At 51.6% G+C, this 23,884-nt stretch overlaps 2 protein-coding genes across 8 annotated transcripts; both read right to left on the reverse strand.

Annotated features, from left to right (window-relative positions):
• Positions 1 to 561: 561 nt before the first annotated feature.
• On the reverse strand, positions 562 to 3,726 carry PGAM2 (phosphoglycerate mutase 2). The gene is made up of 3 exons (XM_003896059.3): positions 2,950 to 3,726; positions 2,666 to 2,846; positions 562 to 766 (listed from the first exon to the last, which is right to left on the reverse strand). The coding sequence occupies exons 1-3, from the start codon at positions 3,361 to 3,363 to the stop codon at positions 600 to 602; spliced, it is 762 nt and encodes a 253-aa protein (XP_003896108.1). The 5' UTR covers positions 3,364 to 3,726; the 3' UTR covers positions 562 to 599.
• Positions 3,727 to 13,649: 9,923 nt separating this feature from the next.
• On the reverse strand, positions 13,650 to 23,628 carry POLM (DNA polymerase mu). Of its 7 annotated transcripts, none has more exons than XM_021935830.2 (11): positions 23,359 to 23,627; positions 22,120 to 22,303; positions 21,245 to 21,343; positions 20,955 to 21,140; positions 20,123 to 20,194; positions 17,903 to 18,023; positions 15,789 to 15,921; positions 15,518 to 15,620; positions 15,172 to 15,414; positions 15,014 to 15,097; positions 13,650 to 14,765 (listed from the first exon to the last, which is right to left on the reverse strand). In XM_021935830.2, the coding sequence occupies exons 1-11, from the start codon at positions 23,544 to 23,546 to the stop codon at positions 14,679 to 14,681; spliced, it is 1,500 nt and encodes a 499-aa protein (XP_021791522.2). In that variant the 5' UTR covers positions 23,547 to 23,627; the 3' UTR covers positions 13,650 to 14,678. The 7 variants fall into 7 exon arrangements, with proteins under 7 accessions (XP_021791522.2, XP_003896104.2, XP_003896105.2 ...); XM_003896055.5 differs by having other exon boundaries at positions 20,955 to 21,125; positions 23,359 to 23,626; XM_003896056.5 differs by lacking the exon at positions 15,518 to 15,620 and having other exon boundaries at positions 15,789 to 15,913; positions 20,955 to 21,125; positions 23,359 to 23,628.
• Between the last annotated feature and the right edge of the window lie 256 nt (positions 23,629 to 23,884).

The following is a 23,884-nucleotide window of genomic DNA, read 5'->3' on the forward strand; positions in this document are numbered from 1 at the left end:
CTTTCCTGTGCTTAGGCCTCTCCCCTTTTTGCCAGGGCTTCCTGGTGCCTCTCCCATGAAGAGGGAACTTCCCCTCCACTCCCATGGAAGACCCAAGTTTGGGCTGTTGCCAGCTTTGAGACACCCTCTGGGCTTACCTGTCCCCACCCAAGAGTCAGGGCTCAAAGTGCCACCTGGGGGTTGCAAGGACAGCAGAGGACCACCTGCCCTCTGTAGGAAGCTGTCTGGGAAGCCACGTCCTGGCTGTGGTCCTTGCTCCCCATGGGGAGAGCCGGGTCACTTGGCCTCTTCTAATTGGCCCCAAGCATGCCAATTCTAGAGCATGGTTACTAAGTGGCTCTGAAGCTTCAGGGTCACCACAGGCTTGTCCTGACTGCAAACTCATGGAGTGGCTGCAGCCCTGGCTCAGTGTCCTGAGGACTAGGGGTGGGTACTAGGCTCCTGCCCCTGGTGACACAGGCATGGAGTGGGGGAAGGTGGAAGGCAGCACCCCTGGTTCTGGAGTCCCCATAGCTGATGGTGGGGTGAGCCTGGCATGCCCGGCTGCGCTGGAGTCCAGGCTGTGGGAGGAGGTGCCTTTATTGCCCAAGCCCAACCCCTCACTTGGCCTTGCCCTGGGCTGCCACAGCCTCCATGGCCTTGCGCACCGTTTCCTCATCACCCAGGAACTGCATAGGCTTGGTGGGCTTCAGCTCCTTGTTCAGCTCATACACAATGGGGATCCCCGTGGGCAGGTTCAGCTCCATGATTGCCTGGTCTGACATCCCTGTGCCGGAAGGAATAGGTGTCCTTAGCCCCTCTGTCCCCAGCCTATTCACACAGCAGACACTATATGACCTTTATGGGCCACAGAGCCAGTTCCCCTGGCACCAACCTTTCCAGCCCTGAGAGTGAGGCCACAGAAATGTTGCCGAAGGTCAAGGCGTAACTGAGTTAGACCAAGCAGCCTGCAGAAATAGCCCAGTGGTGAAACAAATGGGGACTTCAGCCCCACCCAAGTGGCTGTGACCTGTGGTGGTGCTGTCCATAGTCCCCTCAGCCCAGTGTGACTCCAGCCAGACTGAAGTTGAGGGTCAGGAAGGACACTAGCCCTTTGGTTTCTTTCTTTCTTTTTGAGATGGAGTTTTGCTCCTTTTGCCCAGGCTGGAGTGCAATGGCGCGATCTCGGCTCACTGCAACCTCCACCTCCTGGATTGAAGCAATTCTCCTGCTTCAGCCTCCCAAGTAGCTGGGATTACAGGTGAGCGCCACCACACAGGGCTAATTTTGTATTTTTAGTAGAGACAGGTTTCACCATGTTGGTCAGGCTGGTTTCAAACTCCTGACCTCAGGTGATCCACCTGCCTCAGCCTCCCAAGGTGCTGGGATTACAGGAGTGAGCCACCGTGTCCTGCGCCTTTTGGTTTCCAAAGTGCTCTAAATTCTAGACATCCTGAACAGGAGCAAGTGTGGAATGGAGCTGGAGGAGGGACAGGGAGGCCAAGCCTGGTCGAAACCTGACCCTGCCTGCCTCCTGCAGCCCCCGAGCTGGGAATAGCAGCTCGACCTTTGATATTCGCACCACTCCACCCCCGCTCCGTGCAGAAAGGTTTGAGAGAATGTTCCCTGGGGATTCAGGGACTCCCACTGAAATCCCCTCATATTCACCACCAAAAGTGCATCCCCTTTCCCCAAACCAGGCTGTGGGAGGGTCATGGGGCTGGCATGAAGCCTCCAGAAGGGAGAGGAGGCAGGTGGTCCTTCCCTTTGCCTGGCCCCGGTGCCAGTGCCAGGCATCCGTGTTTGGAGTTGGCAGGCTTGGGGCGGGCTGGGTCTCCGGGGCCTGCCGGTCTGGGTGCTCTGGCCAGCTGCCCATCGGCCCCAGGAGCAGAAGGTTTGGGGCACACCCTTCTAGACTTTCCAGGACTCTACAAGCTTTAAGGTCATTCAGATGCTAATTTAGACTGCCCTGGTGTCAGAATACTAAGGTGGGAGGCGGAGTGGAGGTGCCAGTCACTCTGGGCGAGGCTTCACTGCACCCATGTATCCCGGGCCTGTTTGTCAGCCCTTGCTCTTCAGTGGGAGCCCCGCTACAAGTCCGGGGTCCAGCCACTCCATAGTCTTGCACCCCTCTTTTGATTGGTCTTTCCTTTGCCCAGAGAGGGGCTCCAGAGGGAGATAGGTGGTGGAGCTCATGCAGGGAATCTGAGGACCTGATGGGGGAGGGTCCTGCGAGGGGTCCAAGCCCACACATCAAGAGGCAGTCAGTACCGGGGGAGCCCTGGGAGCTCCCCACCACCCCGGAAAAGGGAGAGGCCCAGAGATGGAGGTGGTTTGTCCAGGGCCCCCGGTAAGCCGGGATTTGGAGCTAGATGCTCTAAGCCCAGCCCCTCCGTTTCCTAGCTGGGTGTCCCTGGGCAGATGCCCCTTTGGAGCCTGCCCCGCCTCGGGACACAGCAAGCTTCAAGTGCGGTCAGCCCCTGTGGAGTGCGTCCTGGTTACACAGAAATGAGGGAAGTTTCACAAAACTAAAAAGTGGCTGCTCAGCCCTGCTTTTTCAGTGAACGATGTGGAGCCCCACGCCTAGAAAGCGGCCTGGTCCATGGGCTAGAGGCTTTGCTGAGATGAGAAACCAGCTGGGGCTGCTGCCCACCCACCCTGCCCAGGCTTCTGAGGGCGGTCTCACCTTCCAGGTGCTTGACAATGCCCCGCAGGCTGTTCCCGTGAGCTGCAATGAGCACTCGCTTGCCGGCCTTGATCTGGGGAACAATCTCCTCGTTCCAGAAGGGCAGGGCCCGGGCAATGGTGTCCTTGAGGCTCTCGCAGGTGGGCAGTTCCCCGGGCTTCAGGCCTGCGTACCGACGCTCCTGGGGGACACAGGCACGCTGCTTTCCCTCCCAAGCTAGCGGGCCCCCACCCGACTACCCACCCTGCAGCTTCCTAGAGGCCTTCCCAGTGGAGGCAGCCCACCTTGCTAATGGAGTTGTAGTAGGGGTGCTTCTCGTTCATGGGGGGCGGCGGGATGTCAAAGGAGCGCCTCCAGATCTTCACCTGCTCCTCCCCGTGCTTGGCGGCCGTTTCCGCCTTGTTGAGGCCTGTGAGGCCCCCGTAATGCCGCTCGTTGAGGCGCCAAGTGCGCACCACAGGCAGCCACATCTGGTCCGTGCCATCCAGGATGGCCCAGAGGGTACGGATGGCCCGCTTCAGCACCGACGTGTAGCAGATGTCAAACTCCATCTTGGCGTCCTTGATGGCCTTGGCTCCCCGCCTGGCCTCCTCGGCCCCCTTTTCACTCAGCTCTGCATCGAACCAGCCACAGAAACGGTTCTCCTGGTTCCATGTGCTCTCGCCGTGCCGGACCATCACAAGGCGGTGGGTGGCCATGGTGGCAGCGGGGACCACAGAGGACTCTGGATGGGGATGGCTGCTTCCCTACACTCCCAGCTTTATAACAGTGTCTTCCCAGCCCCCACCCCAGCCAACTGCCAATCAGCATTCCAGGCGGTGGCAGGTGACCAGTAGCTGAGCTGCTGGGGGCTGGGGGCCAGGGGAGCAGGCCAAGAAGCTGTGCTTAAAATAGCCCTACACATCCACCAGCTCCTGGCCTGGGCTGAGGTGGCATGTCCATAACCATCTGGCACCCAGAGCCCAGGCTGAGTGGGGCTGCTGGTCAGGGATGGGCGTGAAGGGCAGAAGTCTGGGCTAGGGGAGACGGGGGCAGCAGGGACAGAGGGGCTCTCCAGGTCAAGGCTCGGTGGCCGCATCAGCCATTCTCTGCTCAGGGAGAGGGACAAACAAAATTCCAACCCCTTTCTCCTGTGATTGACAGCCAGGCTGGGAGGGGGCCCTCAGCAGGCAGAGAAGGAGAGTCAGAGGAGCTGGTGCAGGCCACAGCTTTGCGGAGAGGAGTCTGGCCTTGTGGAAGGTACCAGGCAGCAACAGCAGCATGGGCAAGGGCTGGGGCTGAGCTGGGTTTCCAGGACAAAGGGAGAAAGGGTCCCTGTCTTTCGTCTGGGGTCCCTTTGTCAAGGTCTCATCCATACCTGCCACATGCTCCCACCCTATCTGTTCTCACCCAAGCCACGCTTACCCTCCTAGCTGAAACCACCTTGAAAAAGAAATCCAAGGGGGTTTGGGGGTAGGACTGAGGACTGTCAGAAGTCTTGATTGTTAGGTAAATGCTCAGCTTAGGAACCCACAGCATAGGCTGAAGAGTGGCATGGATTTGAGTCCAGGACCAAGACTTCTGCATTCAGGTTTGGGGGATGAGGGCCACCAGGGCAGGGAAGAGACTATGAGTAATAAAGTCACAGTTGGGGCCCTAATGAAGGGGCCTTGGCTAGACCCTTGGGCATGGGCCCCATCCAGGGCCTCCCACATCCTCCCACCCCAGTGACCACACTGTCACCTGCCACACTTCTGATAACAGGAGAGTGTGGGTGGGAGGCCAGCAGAGAGACCACCACTCTGAGACTTGGATCTGAGTGTGCAAGAAACCCTCGACAGGCCTTCATCCATCCCTGCTGGCTCACCTGAGGAGGGGCTCCTGGCTTGGGGCCTGTGAAGCTAAGGCTCTGTACCCAAAGGTTGGCACACAAGTCCCAGTGGGCAGAGTCCTGTTGGCTGCCAGGAGCCCCAAGGCTGGCAGGTAGAACCTATCCCTCCTAGCAGTGCCATGCGCAGGTCTCACTGTTCCACACTGGTCCTGATTGAAGCCACATCTCCTCATCTTCTTTTGTCCCTTTGACCAAAAGAGTCGACTCACTAGCCCAACTAAACATGACTGAGGACCAGGCTCTGGCAGTCCCACAGGGGCCAGACATGAAGCCCATATTTCAGTGGAGGAGGGATCGTACCAGCAGCTAAACATGCCTACCATAGATACCACCAGACGCTAGGAAGGAAAGACCATAATGTACTGGGAGAGAGATGGGAAAGGAGAGGCCACGGACATCCCTGAGGTGACATGTGAGTGGAAGGAGCAGAGTGCAAAGGCCTCAGCTATGATGAGTCTTACAGGGAGTGCAATCCAGGTAGAGGGGTTGGCAAAGACCCAAGCCCTACAGAAAGGAAACAAGCTGGGGCAGCAACCATCAGGGGCACATGGCAGAGAGGTGGGCTTTGTGTCCCAACACAGTGGGAATCACTGGAGACGTTGAAGCATGGTCATATATTTTCAAGCCACTTGCAGCTGTGTAGGAGCGGGAGTAGAAGCTGAGCACTCTGCAGATCCCGACAGCTTTGACAGAACAAGGCCGCTTAGCCAGGGCTGGGTGCAGAAGCAGGGGCAAGGATCCCCCAGACGTGGGAGACCTCACTGCCAACCAAGCAGGAGGTGTCAAAAAGGAAAGGGGAGCCCAGAGAAGAGCTGGGCTCCGGGGAAGCAAGCCCCTGCTTCTGACCCTTGGCCCTGGCTTGACGCTCCTTTGATTCATTCAACAAGTAGTTGCTGGCCTCTGCAGTGTGCCAGAGCTTTCTTGGAGGGGTACAGGGGTAGGAAAACCAAAAGCTGCCCTCAGGGCCTCCATCCAGGAAGGCATGGCATGCTGTGCGGCGAGGAAGGCTGCTGAGTCAACAAGGTGGTCCCAGGAAGGTGGAGGGAGCATCTTCCCATGTCTCTCCCACTGACAGCCACCAATCCTGGACAGATGCAGGAGCAGCTCTGAGGGAGTAGTAGGCAGATGAGAAAAGGAGACCAAAGTTCCGCAGATAAGTGGTGAGGTAACCAGTATTGCCTAGCCTAGACACACAGGCGGCTTGAAACCTGAAGTGCACCAACAGAAAGAGCTCCAGGAAGAATCAGAGGAGTGGGATGTGAAGCCCCTCAAGGTCAGCGAGTTGGGGGAATCCCTCCAATTTTTCCTTTCTTCTCTACCCCAGCTCCTGGGCAGTAACATGGAGGTGGCAGTGGTGGCATAGTGACGGTAGTGTGAGCTGGGTAGGCACCTGAAACCTGAGAAGGTAATGCTACCCTCTGACTAGAGGAGCCATGGCCCCAAGAGCATGGGGCAACCGCCTTCTGCGGCTCCTTTCTGTCCCCCTGCGCTGGGCCCTGGATGCAGTTTCAGGGAGTATGCAGAAGGGTAGGGAAAGAGCCCCAGATTTCTGGCTGGAGGTCTTGGAAGGGATGTCGCAGGGAGCTGTTATGTTTCAGGGAGAGTACAGAGAAGGGAGAGATGAAGTGAGCGATCCAGTAAAGTGATACGTGAACTCATCGGCTTGCTGCCAGGCTGCGCACAGGGCTGACCCTAGATGTGCATCGCAGGTCCCAGACTGACAGGTGTAGACACAGGACTAATATGACTAGTAGTGCAAACACTTTAAACAATCAACATTCTGCTTAGGATTTAAACAAGGTCCAGAGTCTCAATATTAAAAATATCCAGGATATAACCCAAAATAACCCAGAGCATGAAAACCAGGAAAATCTCAACATGGGAGAAAAGAAGACAATCAATACGTGCCCATCCTGAGATGATTCAACTATTGGAATGATCAGAAGCAGACTTTACAGCAGCTATTTATAACCAGCCTTCAGAAAGTATTCGTGAATATTCCTAAACAGAATGGAAATGACAAAGGATGGAGCCCATAAATTTGATGATAGTTTGGAAAAAGATATAAACTTACAAACCAAGAAGCTCAGTGAACCACACAACTGGATAAATTAACAACAAAAGTCCAAGCTTAGACACATAATAAAGAAGCTTCTGAAAACTAAAGACCAAGAAAAATAAGACCAGCCAGAGAAAAATGATACATTTCATACAGGTGAACAATTCTTTGAAAGACTATAGATCTTCACCAGAAACAATAGAGGCCAGAAAGAAGTGGAATATTTTTAGTTTTGAAATAATTGTCACCCAAGAATTCTATATCCAGTAAAAATACTATTTTACTGGAATAAAGAATGAAGTAAAATAAAGACATTCTCAAATGAAGGCAAGCTGAGGAAATTCATAACCAAAGAATCTGCTTTAAAAAAAATGTTAAACGAAGTTCTTCAGACAGAAGAGAAACGATATTGGGGGAAATTCAAAACTTTGGGAATGCAAGAAGAACATCATAAATGGCAAAAATCCACATAAATATGAAACTATTCACTTTTTTAAGAGTTATGTGATGGCTGAATTAAAAGTCACGACACTGTCTGAAGGCTTCAGTGTATATAGATGTAAGACAACTAAAACGTGACGGGAGAAGGGTGGAGGGACCTAGATGGTAGTAAGGTTTCTACACGCTACTTGAAATGGCAAAACATTAATTCTAAATTGACTGTAAAACTAGGTATATTTGGCTGGGCAGGGTGGCTCACACCTGTAATCCCAGCACTTCGGGAGGCTAAGGTAGGTGGATCACCTGAAGTCAGGAGTTCGAGACCAGCCTGACCAACATGGCAAAACCCCGTCTCTATTCAAAATACAAAACTAGCCAGGTGTGGTGGTGCATGCCTGTAATCCCAGCTACTCGGGAGGCTGAGGCAGGAGAATCACTTGAAATCGGGAGGCAGAGGTTGCAGTGAGCCGAGATCGTGCCGTTGCACTCCAACCTGGGCAACAAGAGTGAAACTCCATCTCCAAAAAAAAAAAAAAAAGAACAAAAAGTATGTGTATTAGAACCCCTAGAACCACCACTGTATGGGGGGTGTGTGTGTGTAGGGAGAAGGAGAAATACCAGGGAAGGAAAAAAGGAAAGAAGAAACAGCAATGGAAAACAGGGAACAAACAGAAAACGACATAATGGTAGATCTAAAGTCAAATATTTCAATAGTTGCATTAAACATAAATGGCCTCATCACACCAATTAGACATATTATCAGTTTGGATTATAAAAACCTAATTATATGCTGTCTTTAAGTAATTAAGTAACTCACATTAAATTTAATAGGATACAAGTAGGTCAAAGGTAACAACTCATTCTGTGAGGGCAGTATTACCCTGATACCAAACCCAGACAAACAACCTAAGAAAACTACAGATCAGCCTCTTATGAGTACATATGCAAAAACTGATAGTCCAGGAAAAAATCCTTCACACTATAGTTAACTGATTTTTGACAAAGGTGCCAAAATAATTCAACAAGTAAAGAATAGTATCTTTAACAAATGGTGCTGGGACAAGTGGATTTCCACGTGCAAAACAATGAACCCCCACTTTACACTTATGTAAAAATTAACTCAAAATGATCAATAACCTAAACATAAGATAAAAAACTATAAAACTCTTAGAAGAAAACTTAGGAGTAAGCCTTCATGACCATGGTAATGGTTTCTTAAATGACACCAAAAACAAAGCAACCAAAGGGGAAAAAACCTGGATTTCATCAAAATTTAAAAAAAACTTTCAAGTTTAAAAATACACCATTAAGAAAGTAAAGAGACAAAACATAGAATAGGGAAAAAAATACCTGCAAAGCATTTATCTGGTAAGAGTCTAGTATGCAGAATGCATAAATAACTTTTATAACTCAACAATAAAAAGACAAACCAATTGAAAAGTAGGCAAAGGATGTGAATAGACAATTCTCCTAAGAAGTTGGCCAATAAGCACATGAAAAGATGTTCAATATTACTACTAGTCATTAGGAAAATAAAAATCAAAACCATAATGATACACTACTTTACATCTACTAGGATGGCTATAATTAAAAAGACAGACAATAACAAGTATTGGTGAGGCCGAGAAATAGGAACCTTCACACACTGCTGGTGGGAAGTATAAAATGGTGAAGCTACTTTGCAAAAGTCTGGCAGTACCTCAAAAAGCTAAAACATAGAGTTACCATAAGACCTAACAATTCCACTCCTCCAAGAATTTAAAACATATGTCTACACAAAAATGTGTACACAAATGTTCACAGCAGCATTATTCAGAGTAGCCAAAAAGTGCAAACAACCTGAATGTCCACCAACTGATGGGTAAATAAAGTGTGGTTATCCATATAATGGAATATTTTTCAGGCATAAAAAGAAATGAAGTACTGATGCATTCTACAACATCATGAACCATCGAAAATGTTATGCCAAGTGAAAGAAGCTGGACGCGAAAGGCCACACATTGTATAATACTCTACACACATGTCTAGAATAGGCAAATCTATAGGGACAGAAAGTAGGGTTAGAGTTAGGGTTAAGGGTTAGGGGTAAGGGGTTAGAGGCTAGTAGTTAAGGGCTAGGGTTAAAGGGTTAGGGTTAGGGTTAGTGGTTACCTAGGGCTGAGTGTGGGGGGATAGTATAGGGAGATTGGTGAATAAAAGCTAAAGTACAAGTACAAGGTTTCTTTTGGGGGGTAATAAAAATTCTAGAATTGATTGTGGTGATGGTTGCACAACTGTAAATGTATGAAAAAATCATTGGATTTGTACACTTTAAATAAGTAAATTGTATAGTGTGAATTATATCACAATAAAGCTGTTAAACAGTAAAAGGTAATATGTAGGTTAGAAGGAAAATGAAATACCATTCAAACACTGATCAAAACAGCTGGAATGGCTAAATTAATATCAGACAAAGTCAACTTTACAGCAAGAAAATGATCAGGAAAAAAGACATCATATAACAATGATACTAGGACACTGCAATCCTACAACAGAACTTCAAAATATATGCAGCGTAGCCTGATATAACAGAAAGGAGAGATGGTTAATCCCCAATTACAGTTTGAGACTTCAAGACTTCTGTCTAGTAACCAACAGAACAAGTAGACAGAAAATAAATAAGGATAAAGAAGAAATGAACAATGTCAACTAATTCACACTTACAACTCTCCACCCAACAACAGAATATCCAGTGTTCTCAAGGACACATTGAACATTCACCAAGACAGACACTACTGTGGATCTAAATCAGACCTTGACAAATGTAAAAGAATTAAAATCATACAAAATATATTCTCTCACAGTAAGGAAATTAAACTAGAAATTAGTATGAGACGGGCCGGGCACGGTGGCTCCCGCCTGTAATCTCAACACTTTGGGAGGCTGAGGCTGGTGGATCACTTGAGGTCAGGAGTTTGAGACCAGCATGGCCAACATGGTGAAACCCTGTCTCTAGTAAAAATACAAAAATTAGCCAGGTGTGGTGATGTGTGCCTATAATCCCAGCTACCCAGGAGGCTGAGGTGCGAGGATTGCTTGAACCCAGGAGGCAGAGGTTGCAGTGAGCTGAGATCATGCCACTGCACTCCAGCCTGGGTGTCAGTGTGAGGCTCCCATTAAACAAACAAACAAACAAAAAAAGTGGTTCACTATTCCAAAACCAACCAATGTTAACAGGCTAAAGAAGAAAATTCACACAATCAGAAAAGCACCTAGCCAAATCCAACACCTATTTATTGTATTTATTTATTTACTGAGACAGGATCTCGCTCTGTTGCCCAGATTGGAGTGCAGTGGTGCAATCACACAGCTCACTGTAGCCTCAACCTCCCAGGCTCAAGTGATCCTCCCACCTCATACCCCCAAGTAACAGGGACTACAGGCATTTGCCACCACCCCTGGCTAATTTTCTTATTTTTTATAGAGACAAGGTCTCACTATATCATCCAAGCTGGTCTCTAACTCCTGGGCTCAAGTAATCCACCTGCCCTGGCCTCCCAGAGCGCTGGTATCAGAGGTGTGAGCCACTGCACCCAGCCCACCCATTCATTATAAAAACTTTCATAAAACTGGGAATAAAAGGGAACTTCTTTGACCTCATAAAGGGCATCTATACAAATCCTACATCTGCCAGGTGTGGTGGCTCACGCCTATAATCCCAGCACTGTGGGAGCCCGAGGCGGGCGGATCACGAGGTCAAGATATAAAGACCAGCCTGGCTAACACAGTTAAACCCCATCTCTACTGAAAATACAAAAAAATTAGCCGGGCTTGGTGGCGGGCACCTGTAGTCCCAGCTACCCGGGAGGCTGAGGCAGGAGAATGGCATGAACCTGGGAGGCAGAGCTTGCAGTGAGCCGAGATTGTGCTGCTGCACTCCAGCCTGGGCAACAAAGCAAGACTCTGTCTCAAAAAAAAAAAAAATCCTACATCGAACATAATCCTTAATAGTGAAACACTGAATCCTTTCTACCTAAGATCAGGAACAAAGCAAAGATGTCCACTCTCACTACTCCTTCCAGTGTTGTCCTGGAAGTCCTAGCCAGTGCAATAATGTAAGAAAAAGAAATAAAAGGCATTAAGTCTGGCAAAGAAGAAATAATATTGTCTGTAAACAATTCCACAGACTCCACCAAAAATCTCTTAAAAGTTAGCGTTGCAAAGTTTTGGGATACATGATCAACATATGAAAATGAATTATATTTCTATGTGCTAGCAATGAAAAATTGGAAATTGAAACATTTTATAATAACTCCAAGGAAATAAAATACTTAGGTATAAATCTAACAAAACATGTCCCAGGTATGTATGTTGAAAAATCGTAAAACACTGATGAAAGAAATAAAAGAAAACCAAAATAAATGGAGAGACATACTGTGATACAAATTTAAAGATTCTATATAGTTAAGATGTTAGTTTCCCCAACCTATAAACTCAGTGCAATTCCAATCAAACGGCTAAAAGATTGTTTTGTGTCTACAGACAAGGTGATTCTAAAATTTATATAGAAAGTCAAAGGATTATATAGCCAAAATAATTTGGAAAAGAACAAAGCTGGAGGATTCATATTACCTGATATTAAGCATTAGTCTAAAATTCAAGTTAACTGAGTTAATATGGTATTTGTAAAGGGACAGATCCAAAAACAAATGGAACAGAGTCCACAAATAGAACCATATAAATATAGCCAATTGACTTTTACAAAAGTTCATAGGAAATTCAGTAAAGGAAGGACAGTATTTTCAAGAAATGGTACTAGAACAATTGGACCTCCATATACAAAAACCTAAGCCTCACACCCCTTAAACAAAAATTAACTAAAGACAAATCATGGATCTAAATGCAAACCAGGCGAGGTGTGGTGGCTCCCACCTGTAATACCAATACTTTGGGAGGCTGAGGCGGGAGCACTGCTTGAAGCCACGAGTTCGAGACCAGCCTGGGAAACAATGCGAGACCCTTGTCTCTACAGAAAATTTAAAAAGTTAGCTGGGCTTGGTGGCTTGTGCCTGTAGTCCTAGCTACTTGGGAGGCTGAGGCAGGAGGATTGCTTGAGCACAGGAATTTGAGACTGCAGTGAGCTATAATCATACTACTGCACTCCAGCCTCGGTGACAGAGCAAGACCCTGTTTCTGGGGAAAACAAACAAACTATAAAAGAAAGCAAAGAAAATCTTTGTGATTTTGGGTCAGAGATAGGACTCCAAAAACATAAGAAAAAAACTGGTAAACTGAATAAATTGATAAACTGGACTTCATAAAAATTAAATACATTTACTCCGAAAAACACAGTGCTAAAAGAAGGAAGATAGTCTTCACACTGGGAAAAAATATTTACCAATCACCATAGTGGCACATAAAGAACTCTCAAGATTCAGCAGTAACAGAGGGGCATGGTGGGCAACTTTGGGTTTTGTCATGTTGGCCAGGCTGGTCTCGAACTCTTGACCTCAGGTGATCCACCCACCTTGGCCTCCCAAAGTGCTGGGATTACAGGTGTGAGCTACCGTGCCCGGCCAACAATTCTGTTTTTGAAAATGAGACTTGAACAGCCACTTCACCAGTGAGGACATAGAAGCCAGTGAACAGATGCTCAACATTATCAGGCATTAGGTAAATGCAAAATAAAACCACAGTGAGCTACTGATATATACCTACTACTAGAAAAGCTAAAGTTAACAAATACTGAAACTATCAAGTGCTGGCAGGGATACAGAGCAACTGCCTACTTGGTGTTTAACTTACAGGGGTGCTCACAATGCTGGTGGACTGCAAAATGACAGACACACTCAGGACAACTTTGCTCTTATGAAATAAACGTATACTTACCAAATGACACAATAATCCTATGCCTGTCTACTTACCCAAGAGAAATGAAGACCTCTGTGTTACACAAAAACTTGTACATGCACGTCTGTAGCAGTATGATTCATTATCTCCAAACTCTGGAAACAACCCAGACGTTTTCTTCTTTTTAGGCAGAGTCTCGCTCTGTTGCCCAGGCTGGAGTGCAGTGGCACAATCTCAGCTCACTGCAACCTTGGCATCCCAGGTTCAAGCAATTCTTATGCCTCAGCCTCCCGAGTAGCCGGGAATACAGGTGTGAGCCAACATGCCCAGCAAACTTTTGTATATTTTGTAGAGATGGGGTTTCGCCATGGTGGCCAGGCTGGTCTCAAACTCCTGGCCTCAAGTGATCCACCCACCTCAGTCTCCCAAAGTGCTAGGACTACAGGCATAAGCCATGGCGTCCGGCCACAATCCAGACATTCAGCAGCTGAATGGATAAACTGTAGAACACCCACAGCACGGAATAAAGTACAAACTATCAACACACCCAGCAACCTGGAGGAACGTCAAAGGCATTAGGCTGCGGGGAGAGGCTAGTCCAAAGGTTAAATATAGTTTGGTTCCGTTTACATGACATTCTAGAGAAAGCAAAACTATAGGGATGGAGCACCGCCAAGTGGGTGGGGGTGGAGAAGCACGTGACCACAATAGGACAGTGTGGGAAAGTGTTCTGGGGATGGACCTGGTGTGCCCCACATGTGCAAATGCTGCACCCCAAAAGAGTCTACTGCATGTTCATTTTCAAAATATTTTTTAATGATGAGTGGTCTGGGAAGTCCTAGCCTAACAAAATGACTTGATTCAAGGCCTGAAGGGGAGGGCACACTCCAGGTGGATCAAAGCCTGAGGCCAGAGTATGCCTGGGGATATGAGGGATGTGGAGGGCACCCGTGTCCAGCCCACTGCAGTGCTTCTGACTCAGTGAGAAGGGGAGGGAATTGGCCACAAGGGGGCCTGGGTGCATCAAATAGGAAGCCGGTGAGTCAAACAGCTTGGGGCCAGTGGGGCTGGAGAGATGCCAGAACCAGGGACCATGTGTGGACTTAGGGTTTGGAACCATTAAAGGGCTCTGCGACTGGAATGGCAGGATATGACCTATTTTTGAGACACTGTGCTGAGAACAGGCCTTAAAGGCAGAAGCACAGAGCCTGGCTGGGGGCGCTGCAGTACTGAAGCCCCATAGTTGAAAATTACCTTCCTCCTAACTCCTACCTAGGCCCTCTCCCTCTCCAGATGCCTACAGCACACCAGACAGTAGGCTCCTTGCTGGCAAGAACCACAGCCAGCAAGAACCAGCTCATGGCTCTCAAACGCAGCGCAGGTACGTGTGGTTCTCTTCTAGGCATTCTGGGCAGGCTCCCTGCAGGAGCCACAGTAACTGCAGTGCAACTGATGGGACACTGCACATCAGGGACCACATGCCATTCATGACTGCAGGCCCCGCCACGGCTCCATGAAGTGCGCCCCGCTCACATCCCGTCCAGGGCAGGAACGTGAGCCATGGCGAGGCTAAGAGCAGACCCAGGGTCACACAGTGATGAGGCTGGCACCGAAGGCTCCCACCTCACCACACCCCGCAGCATGCCAGCAGCGGCTCAACTGATCCTTCAGGCACAACTGACCTACAGCAGAGTTAGGCCCTGGCGGGGAGGGGTGAAGGTGGGGGTTTGGGGCAGCATATCTGCCTGGAGACATTCAGTGGCCAAGTTGGGGGCAACGGATTTCCTGAGTGGATGTTGGGGCCACAGGCAGGCTCAGGCGTTTCTCTGCTCTGGAGGAAGGTACTCGAGGCCCAGGTGTCTGAAGATGTCTTCCTCTGAAGTCACATGGAAAAACGTCTTCTGCAACAGAAGCAGGACTTCCATGACCTAGGAGTCAAGCCACTGCTGCTTCCCTGGAGGACGACTGAGGGTGGAGGCAGAGCCCAGCACCGACCTGGGGTGTGCTCTTGAGGGCCAGGAACTGGGTGTGGAGACCCAGATTAGGGTCCTATCGGTTTCAGGCTGGAGGGGTCCAGGGCCATTTCATATTGTGGGTCAGAGAGCGGACTACGGGTGCTGTTTGCTGTCCCTAGTCCCCAACAACGTACCTGCTCTGGGTCAAACAGCCCATGGCTGTTCAGCCACAGGCCCTTCTCCTTCCGGCTGAAACGGCGCAGCTCCCGCTGGAAAAGCTTCGGGGAAGGGACTGTCCTTAGCAGGGCTGGCCCAGCCCCACCCCCAGGCGGCCCAGCGACACACTGCCTACCTTGGAGCCAGTCCAGCCGAGCAGGGCGAAAGGGAACTGGCTGATGGGTGCGACAACCAAGTCCACCCTCACAGCCTTCCAGGATGCGCAGGGCCTTGTGGATCCCCCCACAGCAGCCCCTGGAGGTTGTGGTAGGCGGAAAATGCAGAAACTCCTCTCAAAAGCGTCCATGTGGCTCTGCTGGGCCAGGCGGGTAGGGGACTCCCAGCGGCTGTGCTGGTGCTGGTGGTACAGGATGAGGCCCTGTGGGGAGAGGTGGGCGTGGCTGAGACCCCCGTGGTGCAGAGAGAGCAGCAGGCAGTGGCATTGGCCAGTGGTGGCTCCCGGGGAGCAGGGAGACCCTCACCTGGTCCTGCAGGTGGCGCATCACTCTGGGCAGCAGCCCCGCCTCCTGGCCCTCCTTGGGGTGGGTGATGAGGAAGTCCACGTCATGGCCCTGCAACTTCCCCCTGAGGGGGCCAGTCTGACTCTGACTCAGGGACATGGCCTGCTCACTCCAGCCCCAGGCCACATCCCTTCCAATGAGTGGGAAGGCCTACTTCAGGGTCCCCGACTTGGGTCCCTTCACCAGGGAGGGGTCTGAAGCCAAGCCAGAGGGACATGTCGGGCCTCCTTACCTGCGGAAGCCGCCGGTCAGCGTGACGGTGGCCCCAGGCAGGGCCTGCCCCACAGCTTCCTCCACTGCCTGCTGCAGGGCATCTACATCGGACCGCAGGACTGGGGTGCTCAGATCCCGGTGGTGCTGGAGTCCTAGGGGCAGCACCGGCCCTCCTGACTCACCCAGCCTGCCCCCAGGCTGAGCCCCCATCCCTCACCAGCATGAGGTGGTCACCCTGGGGCCCCATCGCTGCAGGACCAGGAAAGGCCACCGAGGAAGGTGAGGCTAAGACAGGGAGCAGAATGAGATCCCAATCTAAGCATAACACTATCTTCTCTCCCTCTTTAAATATTAAACTTTGATTTTGAGATAGTTGTAGATTCACTCACAGTTAAAAGAAATAGCACAGGGAGATCCCATGTGCCTTTTACCCAGCTCCCCCAAAAGGTTAACACCTTGCAAAACTATAATTTTGCAACCAAATATAAGGATACTGATGTTGATACAGTCATGCCACAGGCTATCTCTTTTGATGCCTATTTTTTCTTATGCATAAAGTGAGTCCAAGAGGTGGTAAAACGATGGACGATGGCTTTGCAACAACGAACACCTTACTCTGGCCTACTTCTGTTTCGTCACCTATCGGCCTGCCACACGCAGTTAAGGAGAGGTTTATTTATTTGAGACGGAATCTCGCTCTTGTTGCCCAGGCTGGAGGGCAGCGGCACAATCACAGCTCACTGCAACCTCCGTCTCCCAGGTTCAAGTGATTCTCCTGCCTCAGCCTCCCGAGTAGCTGGGATTATGGGTGTCTGCCACCACACCCAGTTAATTTTTGTATTTTTAGTAGAGACAGGGTTTCGCCATGTTGGCCAGGCTGGTCTTGAACTCCTGACCTCAGGTGATCCACCCGCCTTGGCCTCCCAAAGTGCTGGGATTACATAAAGATGGGAGGCATCACACCCAGCCAAGGAGAGGTTTAAATGTGAGGAACAGCAGCACCTGGCACAGTGAGCTCTCAGTAAACGCTGCTAGCCATTCCTGACTACTCTTGTCGTGGAGAGCGGCAATCAAGAGGAACCAGCCCTGTGGGTCTCACTTCCTGTCAGCTGAACTGGGCAGTGGCCCGGGAGAAGATGTGCAAAGAGGCAGTGGAGCTGGCAGTGCCCGCTGGGCTGTGGGGATTGCTTCAGCACAGCCCTCAACCCAAGGGTGGTCCCAGATGGTGTGGCCAGAGTAGCCAGGCGGGCCATGCGGAGAGAACGGAGTATCTGCTCAACACCTGCCACTTGCTGGCTCTCACAGAGGGCTTATGAATTCATTCCTTCCCACTTTTTTATTCATTGTTATTATTTTTTTAGACAGGGTCTTGCTCTGTCACTCAGACTGGAGTGCAGTGGCTCAATCTCAGCTCTTTGCAACCTCCACCGTGGCCTCAAGGCTTGACCTCCCAGGCTCAAGTGATCCTTGAACCCCAGCCTCATGAGTAGCTGGTACTACAGGCATCCACCATCATGCCTGGCTAACTCTTGTATTTCTTGTAGAGACGGGGTTTCACCCTGTTGCCCAGACTGGTCTTGAACTCCTGAGCTCAAGCGATCTACCCACCTTGACTTCCCAAAGTGCTGGGATTACAGGTGTGAGTCACCATGCCCAGCCTTCCTTCTCCATTTCACAGAAAATTTAACAGACTCAGAGAGGTTACGTCTTGGGCAATGGTCACCTACCTGGCAAATGGTAGATAGGACTCAAACCAGGGCCTAACAAACTCAAAAGCTGACGTTCTTCCCCTTCCCCTGCTCGGTGCCACCTCTGCAGGCCTCTGTGTACCAGGCACCACACTGGGCAGTGTGCCCAAGGCCCAGGCTGTCCCTGGTCCCTGGTCAAAGTCTAACCAGTAGGCAGTGACACAAGCCCCTGGCATGTCACGGAAGTTGTGGTCAGCATCGTCCACTGAGAAAGGGCTGTGATAGATCCTGACTGCACTGGATGGAGACCCCAGGAAGCCCACCACACAAGGCTGCCGCCAAACCCTCTGCACCAGCCTGCTCCCTTCCCTCTAGGGAGTTGGTGCTGAGGGATCCAGGGTACAGTTTTGGGAAGCCCAGGGCCCAGCCTCTCTGGAGGGCTCACCCGCTTTCTGCTGTTGGGTCAGTTTCTGGGGCTGCTCTCGGAGGTCATCCAAGGTTCGCAGTCCTTCCCGGTACCACCGGTCAGCAGTCCTCACACCGACCCCGAAGATCTGGGTGAAGAGCTGTGGGGAAGGAGCACAGCCCGGATGGGCAGAGCTCTCATGGCTGGACTCAGATGATCACTGGCTCCGGGACGGTGTGGCCCGTGGAGCACCATGCACCAGGCAGGCGCCATCACCACTCGCAACCTGCCCTAGACCACAGGGCAAGGATTCAAACTTGGAGCCTGGCTACCCAGCCCACCGTCTTGGGGAGCAAACCCACGCACACCCCTCTCCTCTCCTCTATGAAATGTCTCTCCCAGGACTTCCACAGCTCTAGCCTGTGATTCCAACATAACTAAAACAGTCACCCTAACACATTAGCACGAGGGGCTCCTAAGTCACTGGAAAAACCATGCCTCTCCCACCTAACAGCAGGTGGAACGAATTCCTGTGGTTCTCCTCCTTAGCAAACAGCAAAAAAACAATAAGGAGTTAACAATCAAAAGGGTGGATTTAGGAGCAGAGCTGGCAGGGCTGGCTGGGGCACTCACTATCTCCCCATACAGGGTGGGCCCCAGTCCAAGCATGTCACCTGCTTCAGGTCAGCCACTAGAGTCCCTCCCTAGGAATTCTGGATCTGAGACTGAGGGCAGGCCCACGCAGTGGCAGAAGCTGTAGCCTGTGGGTGCGGAGCACCTTCTGTAGCCATATTTCCAACCAGAGGAGGAAGCTGGTGCGTGGCAAGAGAGGGTGAAGCAACCGTGCAGAGAGGCAGAGGGGAGGAGGAGTGGCCTGGTAATACCCAGGTCACTGAGCCCAGTTCTCCTGCAGACCGGCCACAGCCCTCCCCATCCTGGGCTCTGCTGGCCCTCATTTCCTTGATTTTGTGAACCAAGGGTGTGGGGTGGGTCACTGTCACTCATAACCCAAAGTATTCTGACTAAAAATGATGAGATTAACCCAATTATATTAATAAACTTCTCATTACTAACATAATTTTCTGCCAGCCTAGGAGCCATCAGGGCTGGGGCTGAGTTAATGAGTGAAAGCACTTATTAACCTCCATCCACTTTAAGGGGATTTCATCATCTCCAGGCCCCTCACTCCCACACTCACCACAGTGGCCCCACTCATCTGGTCCTGTCCCTGCCAGTGCCCCTTGCCCCTTCCTCTGCATATTTGAGCCCATTTGCCCTGCACACATTGCTCAAGTCTCCCCTCTTCGAAGGCCTCCCTGTCAATCCTGACAACATTCTGTGTGGCCTCCCAAGGTCCCATACTTCACTGACAAGTTATCCATGTGGCCACTGCTGTGACACCTCCAGCCACAAAGGTGGCAGAAGGGTGTCAAAGCAGGCACACCCGAGGCATCCAAAAGAGCTCAGATGGCATTTCCCTATCAGGTCAGGAGTGAGCAGAAACAGAGGGAAGGTGGCCATGGAGACAGGCAGGCTGACCACACTGAGAAAATAACATATAAGGTCCTGCAGAGGGTGGGCAAGGGCAAGCCCAGTGCACTCAGTGGCAGCACCCAAGAAAAGGGTACATTTGGTTCAGTGTGCTCTGTTTAAAATGCCACAGCATGTAATCTACTTGAGAATATTCCATCAAAAATAATCAAGGCAGAGCGAAGTGGCTCACGCTTGTAATCCCAGCACTTTGGGGGCCAATGCAGGAGAATCATTTGAGCATAGAGGTTTGAGACCAGCTTGGGCAACATTACCAAGACCCCATCTTTACAAGAAATTTAAAAATTAGCCTGGTGTGGTGATGCATGCCTGTAGTCACAGCTACTCCAGAGACTGAGGTGGGAGGATGGTTTGAGCCCAGGAAGTCAAGGCTGCAGTGAGCTGTGATTGCACCACTGTACTCCAGCCTGGGTGACAGAGCGAGACCCTGTCTCAAAAACAAAATAAAACAAAAACCCCCAAAAGCCAGATGGTGCTGAGTGATCTGGAAAATTCTGTCCTCAAAACAAGCTTCTTCCTTGCCTGTCTCCACTTGGCTGCCTTGTGCATATCAGGTGTCAGCTTAGCTGCTACTTCCTCAGCGAGACCTTCTCTGACCCCTGGGCTGGGTCAGCTGCCTCTGCTCGCCTCCCCGTACATGGTGTGGACTGTGCTGTCATTCCCAGGGTAGGACATTCCTGGGGCGGGTCCGAACCCTGCCCTGCGCACCTTCATGGTCTGGTACCTCTCTGAGCACCGAACTCTCTCCACCTCCTTACACACTCCAAGCTCCAGCAGCTCCTGGAGGAGGGAACAAAGCAGAACTCTAAGCCTGAGGGTGTGGGGTGAAAAGAGAAGGGCAGGGAGTTAGGGTCAAGGCTGTGGGCCCAAGGACTGAGGCAGTCCCCTCCAACACCCTGCAGAGACAACTTTGTGGGGTCAGGGTCCGGTGGGACTTGGAAATGGAAACTGTGCCCAGGGAGGTGACCAAAGTTGCTGCCACACAGCTAGGAGGCCAGGGCTCCAGACTCAAAGATCCTTTGGGCTTGGAGTTACAACAGCTGAGATTCCAGGTAACGTGGATCATCTCTAAGTCAAATAAGTCCCAAGATACATAAACAATTGCTTTTCAGAACATGTGAACTCAATGCTACTTCATTTAAAAGCATCTTCTGTTACTGTGTATTCTCATGATGAAAGTGCACTAAAGGACAACTCAACACATTGGGGCACTGAAAAGAGATGCTCACACTCAGGGTGCTCTCTTCCATTCCACTGTGGAGGGCAGTTTGGGACTAATGACAATGACAACAGCGTCACCCCTAGCCCTGCCAGCCCCTTGCAGCACTATTCACTGGGTCCTCTAAGCCACCCAGGGGTAAATGGCTGGAGTGCACAGGAGGAATCTGAGCGCAGAGGGTGGCTTGTTGAGGCCTTGGAGCAGTGTCAGCACCCACGACTGTCTATCCCCACCTGCCCCCACAGCACCCTCTGCTGTCTCACCAGGCCCCAAGGCCTCCCCACCCACCCACTCGCCCTGCTCAGAATGGTAAGCACCTACCTGGACAACCCTAGAGGAGTGTTCTCCAAGGTGGGGCAGCCCCTGCAGCTGGCTCAGGGTTGTGACAGGGCTGGGAAGGGCCTTGAGCACCGAGGCTGCTCTGCAGAAGGTGAGGAGGCGGCCCTCACTGCCTTCAAAGCCTGCTGCCTCGGCCAGTGTCTCCAAAGCCTCCTGCAGGGAGGGGTCCTAGGTAAGGGGCAGGGTGGGCAGCTCCAACCCACCAGCTACCACCCATCTGTACCCTTGTCCCCAACCCCCAAGGCTGGCCAAGGCTCATGGAAGCGGCTTACCGAGAGGCTAGTGTTGTGGTGTGTGAGGGGCGTGGGGCGCTGGCAGGCATAGGTAGGCATCCATGCTGGGCTCAGAGGCCCCTTCCTGGGCCCAGTCACCTGGGGATGGGCAATGAACAGGTCACCGTGAGGTTGTAGGGCTGGCAAGAGAGCCAGGCCATACCCAGGCTTTGTTTCTCCTGGAGTGTCCAACTGAGGCCCTCTGGAGCTCATGGGACAGAGGTGAGCAACAAAACACCAGAGGCATGGGACTGAGGGAGACATCATCCTGCAGAACAGGCTGCAGACGGGGCTCCTCATGCCAGGGTAGCAGCAATCCCATCTGCCAGCCCTGTGGGCACTTCTGCTGCTGCTGCTGCACATGACGCATGTGCTCCATCACCCCAATCCTCACAACCAAGCGGGCTGGGGATGCTGAGGCCTCGGGGGCTAGGGGCTCGCCCCACGACCATGGCTCACAGGCTGGGCCAGGATTTGAACGCAGGCAACCTGGCCCCAAGCCCACACCTGTCAGAAGCCAGGAGCCTTATAGCATCCTGAGGACAGGCTCCTGCTGATCCATGGGTCATCCCGCTCGGAGTTGTTGTGTCATATACTTGGTGAGGAAGAAAAGCCTGAAGAAGGTAAAAATAAGCGGACCCCAGAATTTGCACCAGTGGTGAGAACAGAAGCTGAGATGGCCTGGCCCCCTCAGGCCCTGCTGTGGTTCCTCTACTGGCTTCTAGGGGGCCCCTGGTGATCTGGGTAGAGTCCTCACTGCCCACCTCCTCTGAAGGACATTGAGGCATTGCTGCCATGTCACCTCTCCCAGCTGAGCAATGGCCTACACTGGGGCTTTCACTGTAGCCCCAACTCTAGTTTTCCACCCAGCTCACCTCCAAGCGGTGCCGGCACTCCACAGGTACAGGCTGCCCAGCTGCCAGGCTCTCTGTTAACCAGCTTATGTCCAGCAGAGCTGGGGGGGTGCAACCCGGGGGAGCAGCTGTCATCCTGCGCTCCTGCCAGCTGACGGCCTCCTCTGCAGAGGTCTGTTCCATCACAACATGTGTCGCTTCAGAGCTGGCAGAGGGATTTGGGAGAGGAGGAGGAGGGTGAGGCCCAGAACCCTCCCTGGTTGGCTCCAAGCCTTCATTCTTGCCGTCTCTTCTGCATGGTGAGTGACCATTCATCCTGCAAACATCACCTCCTCCAGAAAGCCTTCCCAGCCCCTCCTCCTGGTAGATGAACACCACCACCACTCAGCCCTCCGAACTGTAGTTCTCTGCCCTGGCTATGTTCACAAGCACAGCCCAGTCTTGTGCTCTCTCCCTCCCTCTCCACCTCAGAGAAAGGAATTCCTTAGGGCTCAGGACCAGGTGGTCTTCATCTAAGAACAGGGGTTTTAGCTGAGATGCAGGAGCCTGTTTGGGTCTGAACCCCAGCTCTGCCTGCCACATACTTGTTTAGCTCTTGGGCAAGCCAGGTGTCTATACTTTGATTTCCTCTTCCCTAAAGCAGAGATAACATATCTACCCTGTGGGGTTGTTGTACAAAGATAGTGCCTGGTACAGTCTAAGCTGCTATCATTACTGCTATCATTATCCTCTCCTGAGTGGGTCTGGCACACTACTGATCCCTGATAATGTTAAAAACAAAACAAAACAAACAAACAAAACCACACACACACAACTGTAGGGGTATACTAGACCCAGGTTCGTTTGCTCTCTCAACCTCCAAACTAGGGGGCACCCCCAGCTCCCTTACTCTGGGAGTTGTCTCTGTAGCCGCCATTTTTCCTCCTCTTGGTTCCCTTCCTACAGGAGCGTCTCAGTCGTGTTATTTACTCAGGTCTGAGGACAGAGGAGCATGCGGGCTCCGGGCCTCCTGAGAAGTCAGTCTCGCTCACAGGTGGGACACAGCCCAGGCGGAAGGGCTGTTAGCAAATACGACTGCTTATTAATTACCCGTGACCTCTGGTTTTGATTCTCGCAGTGATCCTTTAAAACACGCCTGGCCCTAATTAATAGCACCCTTTACAGAAGAGGAGATGGAGGCTCAGGGAAAGGTCACGAAGTGCCACAGCAAACTTAGAATCCAAAACTACAGGTGCCACGGAAGACCGCGCCGCCCCGCACCTGCAGGCGTCGAGGACACGGAAGCCTTTGGAGCGCGCCAGGCGTGTGAGGAAGGCCCGGCGGCTGCGACCCATGCGAGGCTCGACCAGGTAGATGGCGACGCCGGGGAAGCGCGTCGAGGGCGGCGTGGAGGAAGTTGCATCGCTGCTAGGGGACCTGACCCGCGCTCGCCGCCGTTTGGGGAGCATTGGGACCACAGCCTCCAGCAACGCGGAGCGAGACGGAAGGAAGCCGCAGTGAGGCTGACGGAAGCGGCGGGCGGGCGGCCGCCGGCTAGAAGAGGACGTGGCCCCGCCCTATGCAAATGAGGCCTCTCCGTGAGACTCGCGACCTGGGCCAGTCGGAGCGCTAGGGAGGGTCCGGGCTCCTACAGGACTGGGTGTCTCGGCCGCTCCGGAAGACCCGCCTCCATGCAAATAACAGCAGAGGACACGCCTTTTATTTAAATTAATGTCTCCGAAAGCGCTGTTTGGTCCCACTGGCCTCCTGGAGTAGAGGGTGGGCTGGAGCGGGCCGGGGAGGGTGT

Source organism: Papio anubis, chromosome 4, assembly GCF_008728515.1.
Source record: "Papio anubis isolate 15944 chromosome 4, Panubis1.0, whole genome shotgun sequence".
NCBI classification, from domain to species: domain Eukaryota; kingdom Metazoa; phylum Chordata; class Mammalia; order Primates; family Cercopithecidae; genus Papio; species Papio anubis.

Bases quoted from the DNA above. Each gene is read 5' to 3' on its own strand.
- PGAM2 (XM_003896059.3), bottom strand. From the start codon at position 3,363: ATGGCCACCCACCGCCTTGTGATGGTCCGGCACGGCGAGAGCACATGG. The intron at 2,847-2,949 runs GTGGGCTGCCTC...TGTGTCCCCCAG, and splicing joins ACTACAACTCCATTAGCAAG to GAGCGTCGGTACGCAGGCCT. The intron at 767-2,665 runs GTGAGACCGCCC...CTTCCGGCACAG, and splicing joins CATTGTCAAGCACCTGGAAG to GGATGTCAGACCAGGCAATC.
- POLM (XM_021935829.2), bottom strand. From the start codon at position 23,546: ATGCTCCCCAAACGGCGGCGAGCGCGGGTCAGGTCCCCTAGCAGCGAT. The intron at 21,141-21,244 runs GTAAGCCGCTTC...CCCCTTACCTAG, and splicing joins ACCACAACACTAGCCTCTCG to GACCCCTCCCTGCAGGAGGC. The intron at 15,922-17,902 runs GTGAGCCCTCCA...TGCTGCCCCTAG, and splicing joins GACCCAACAGCAGAAAGCGG to GACTCCAGCACCACCGGGAT.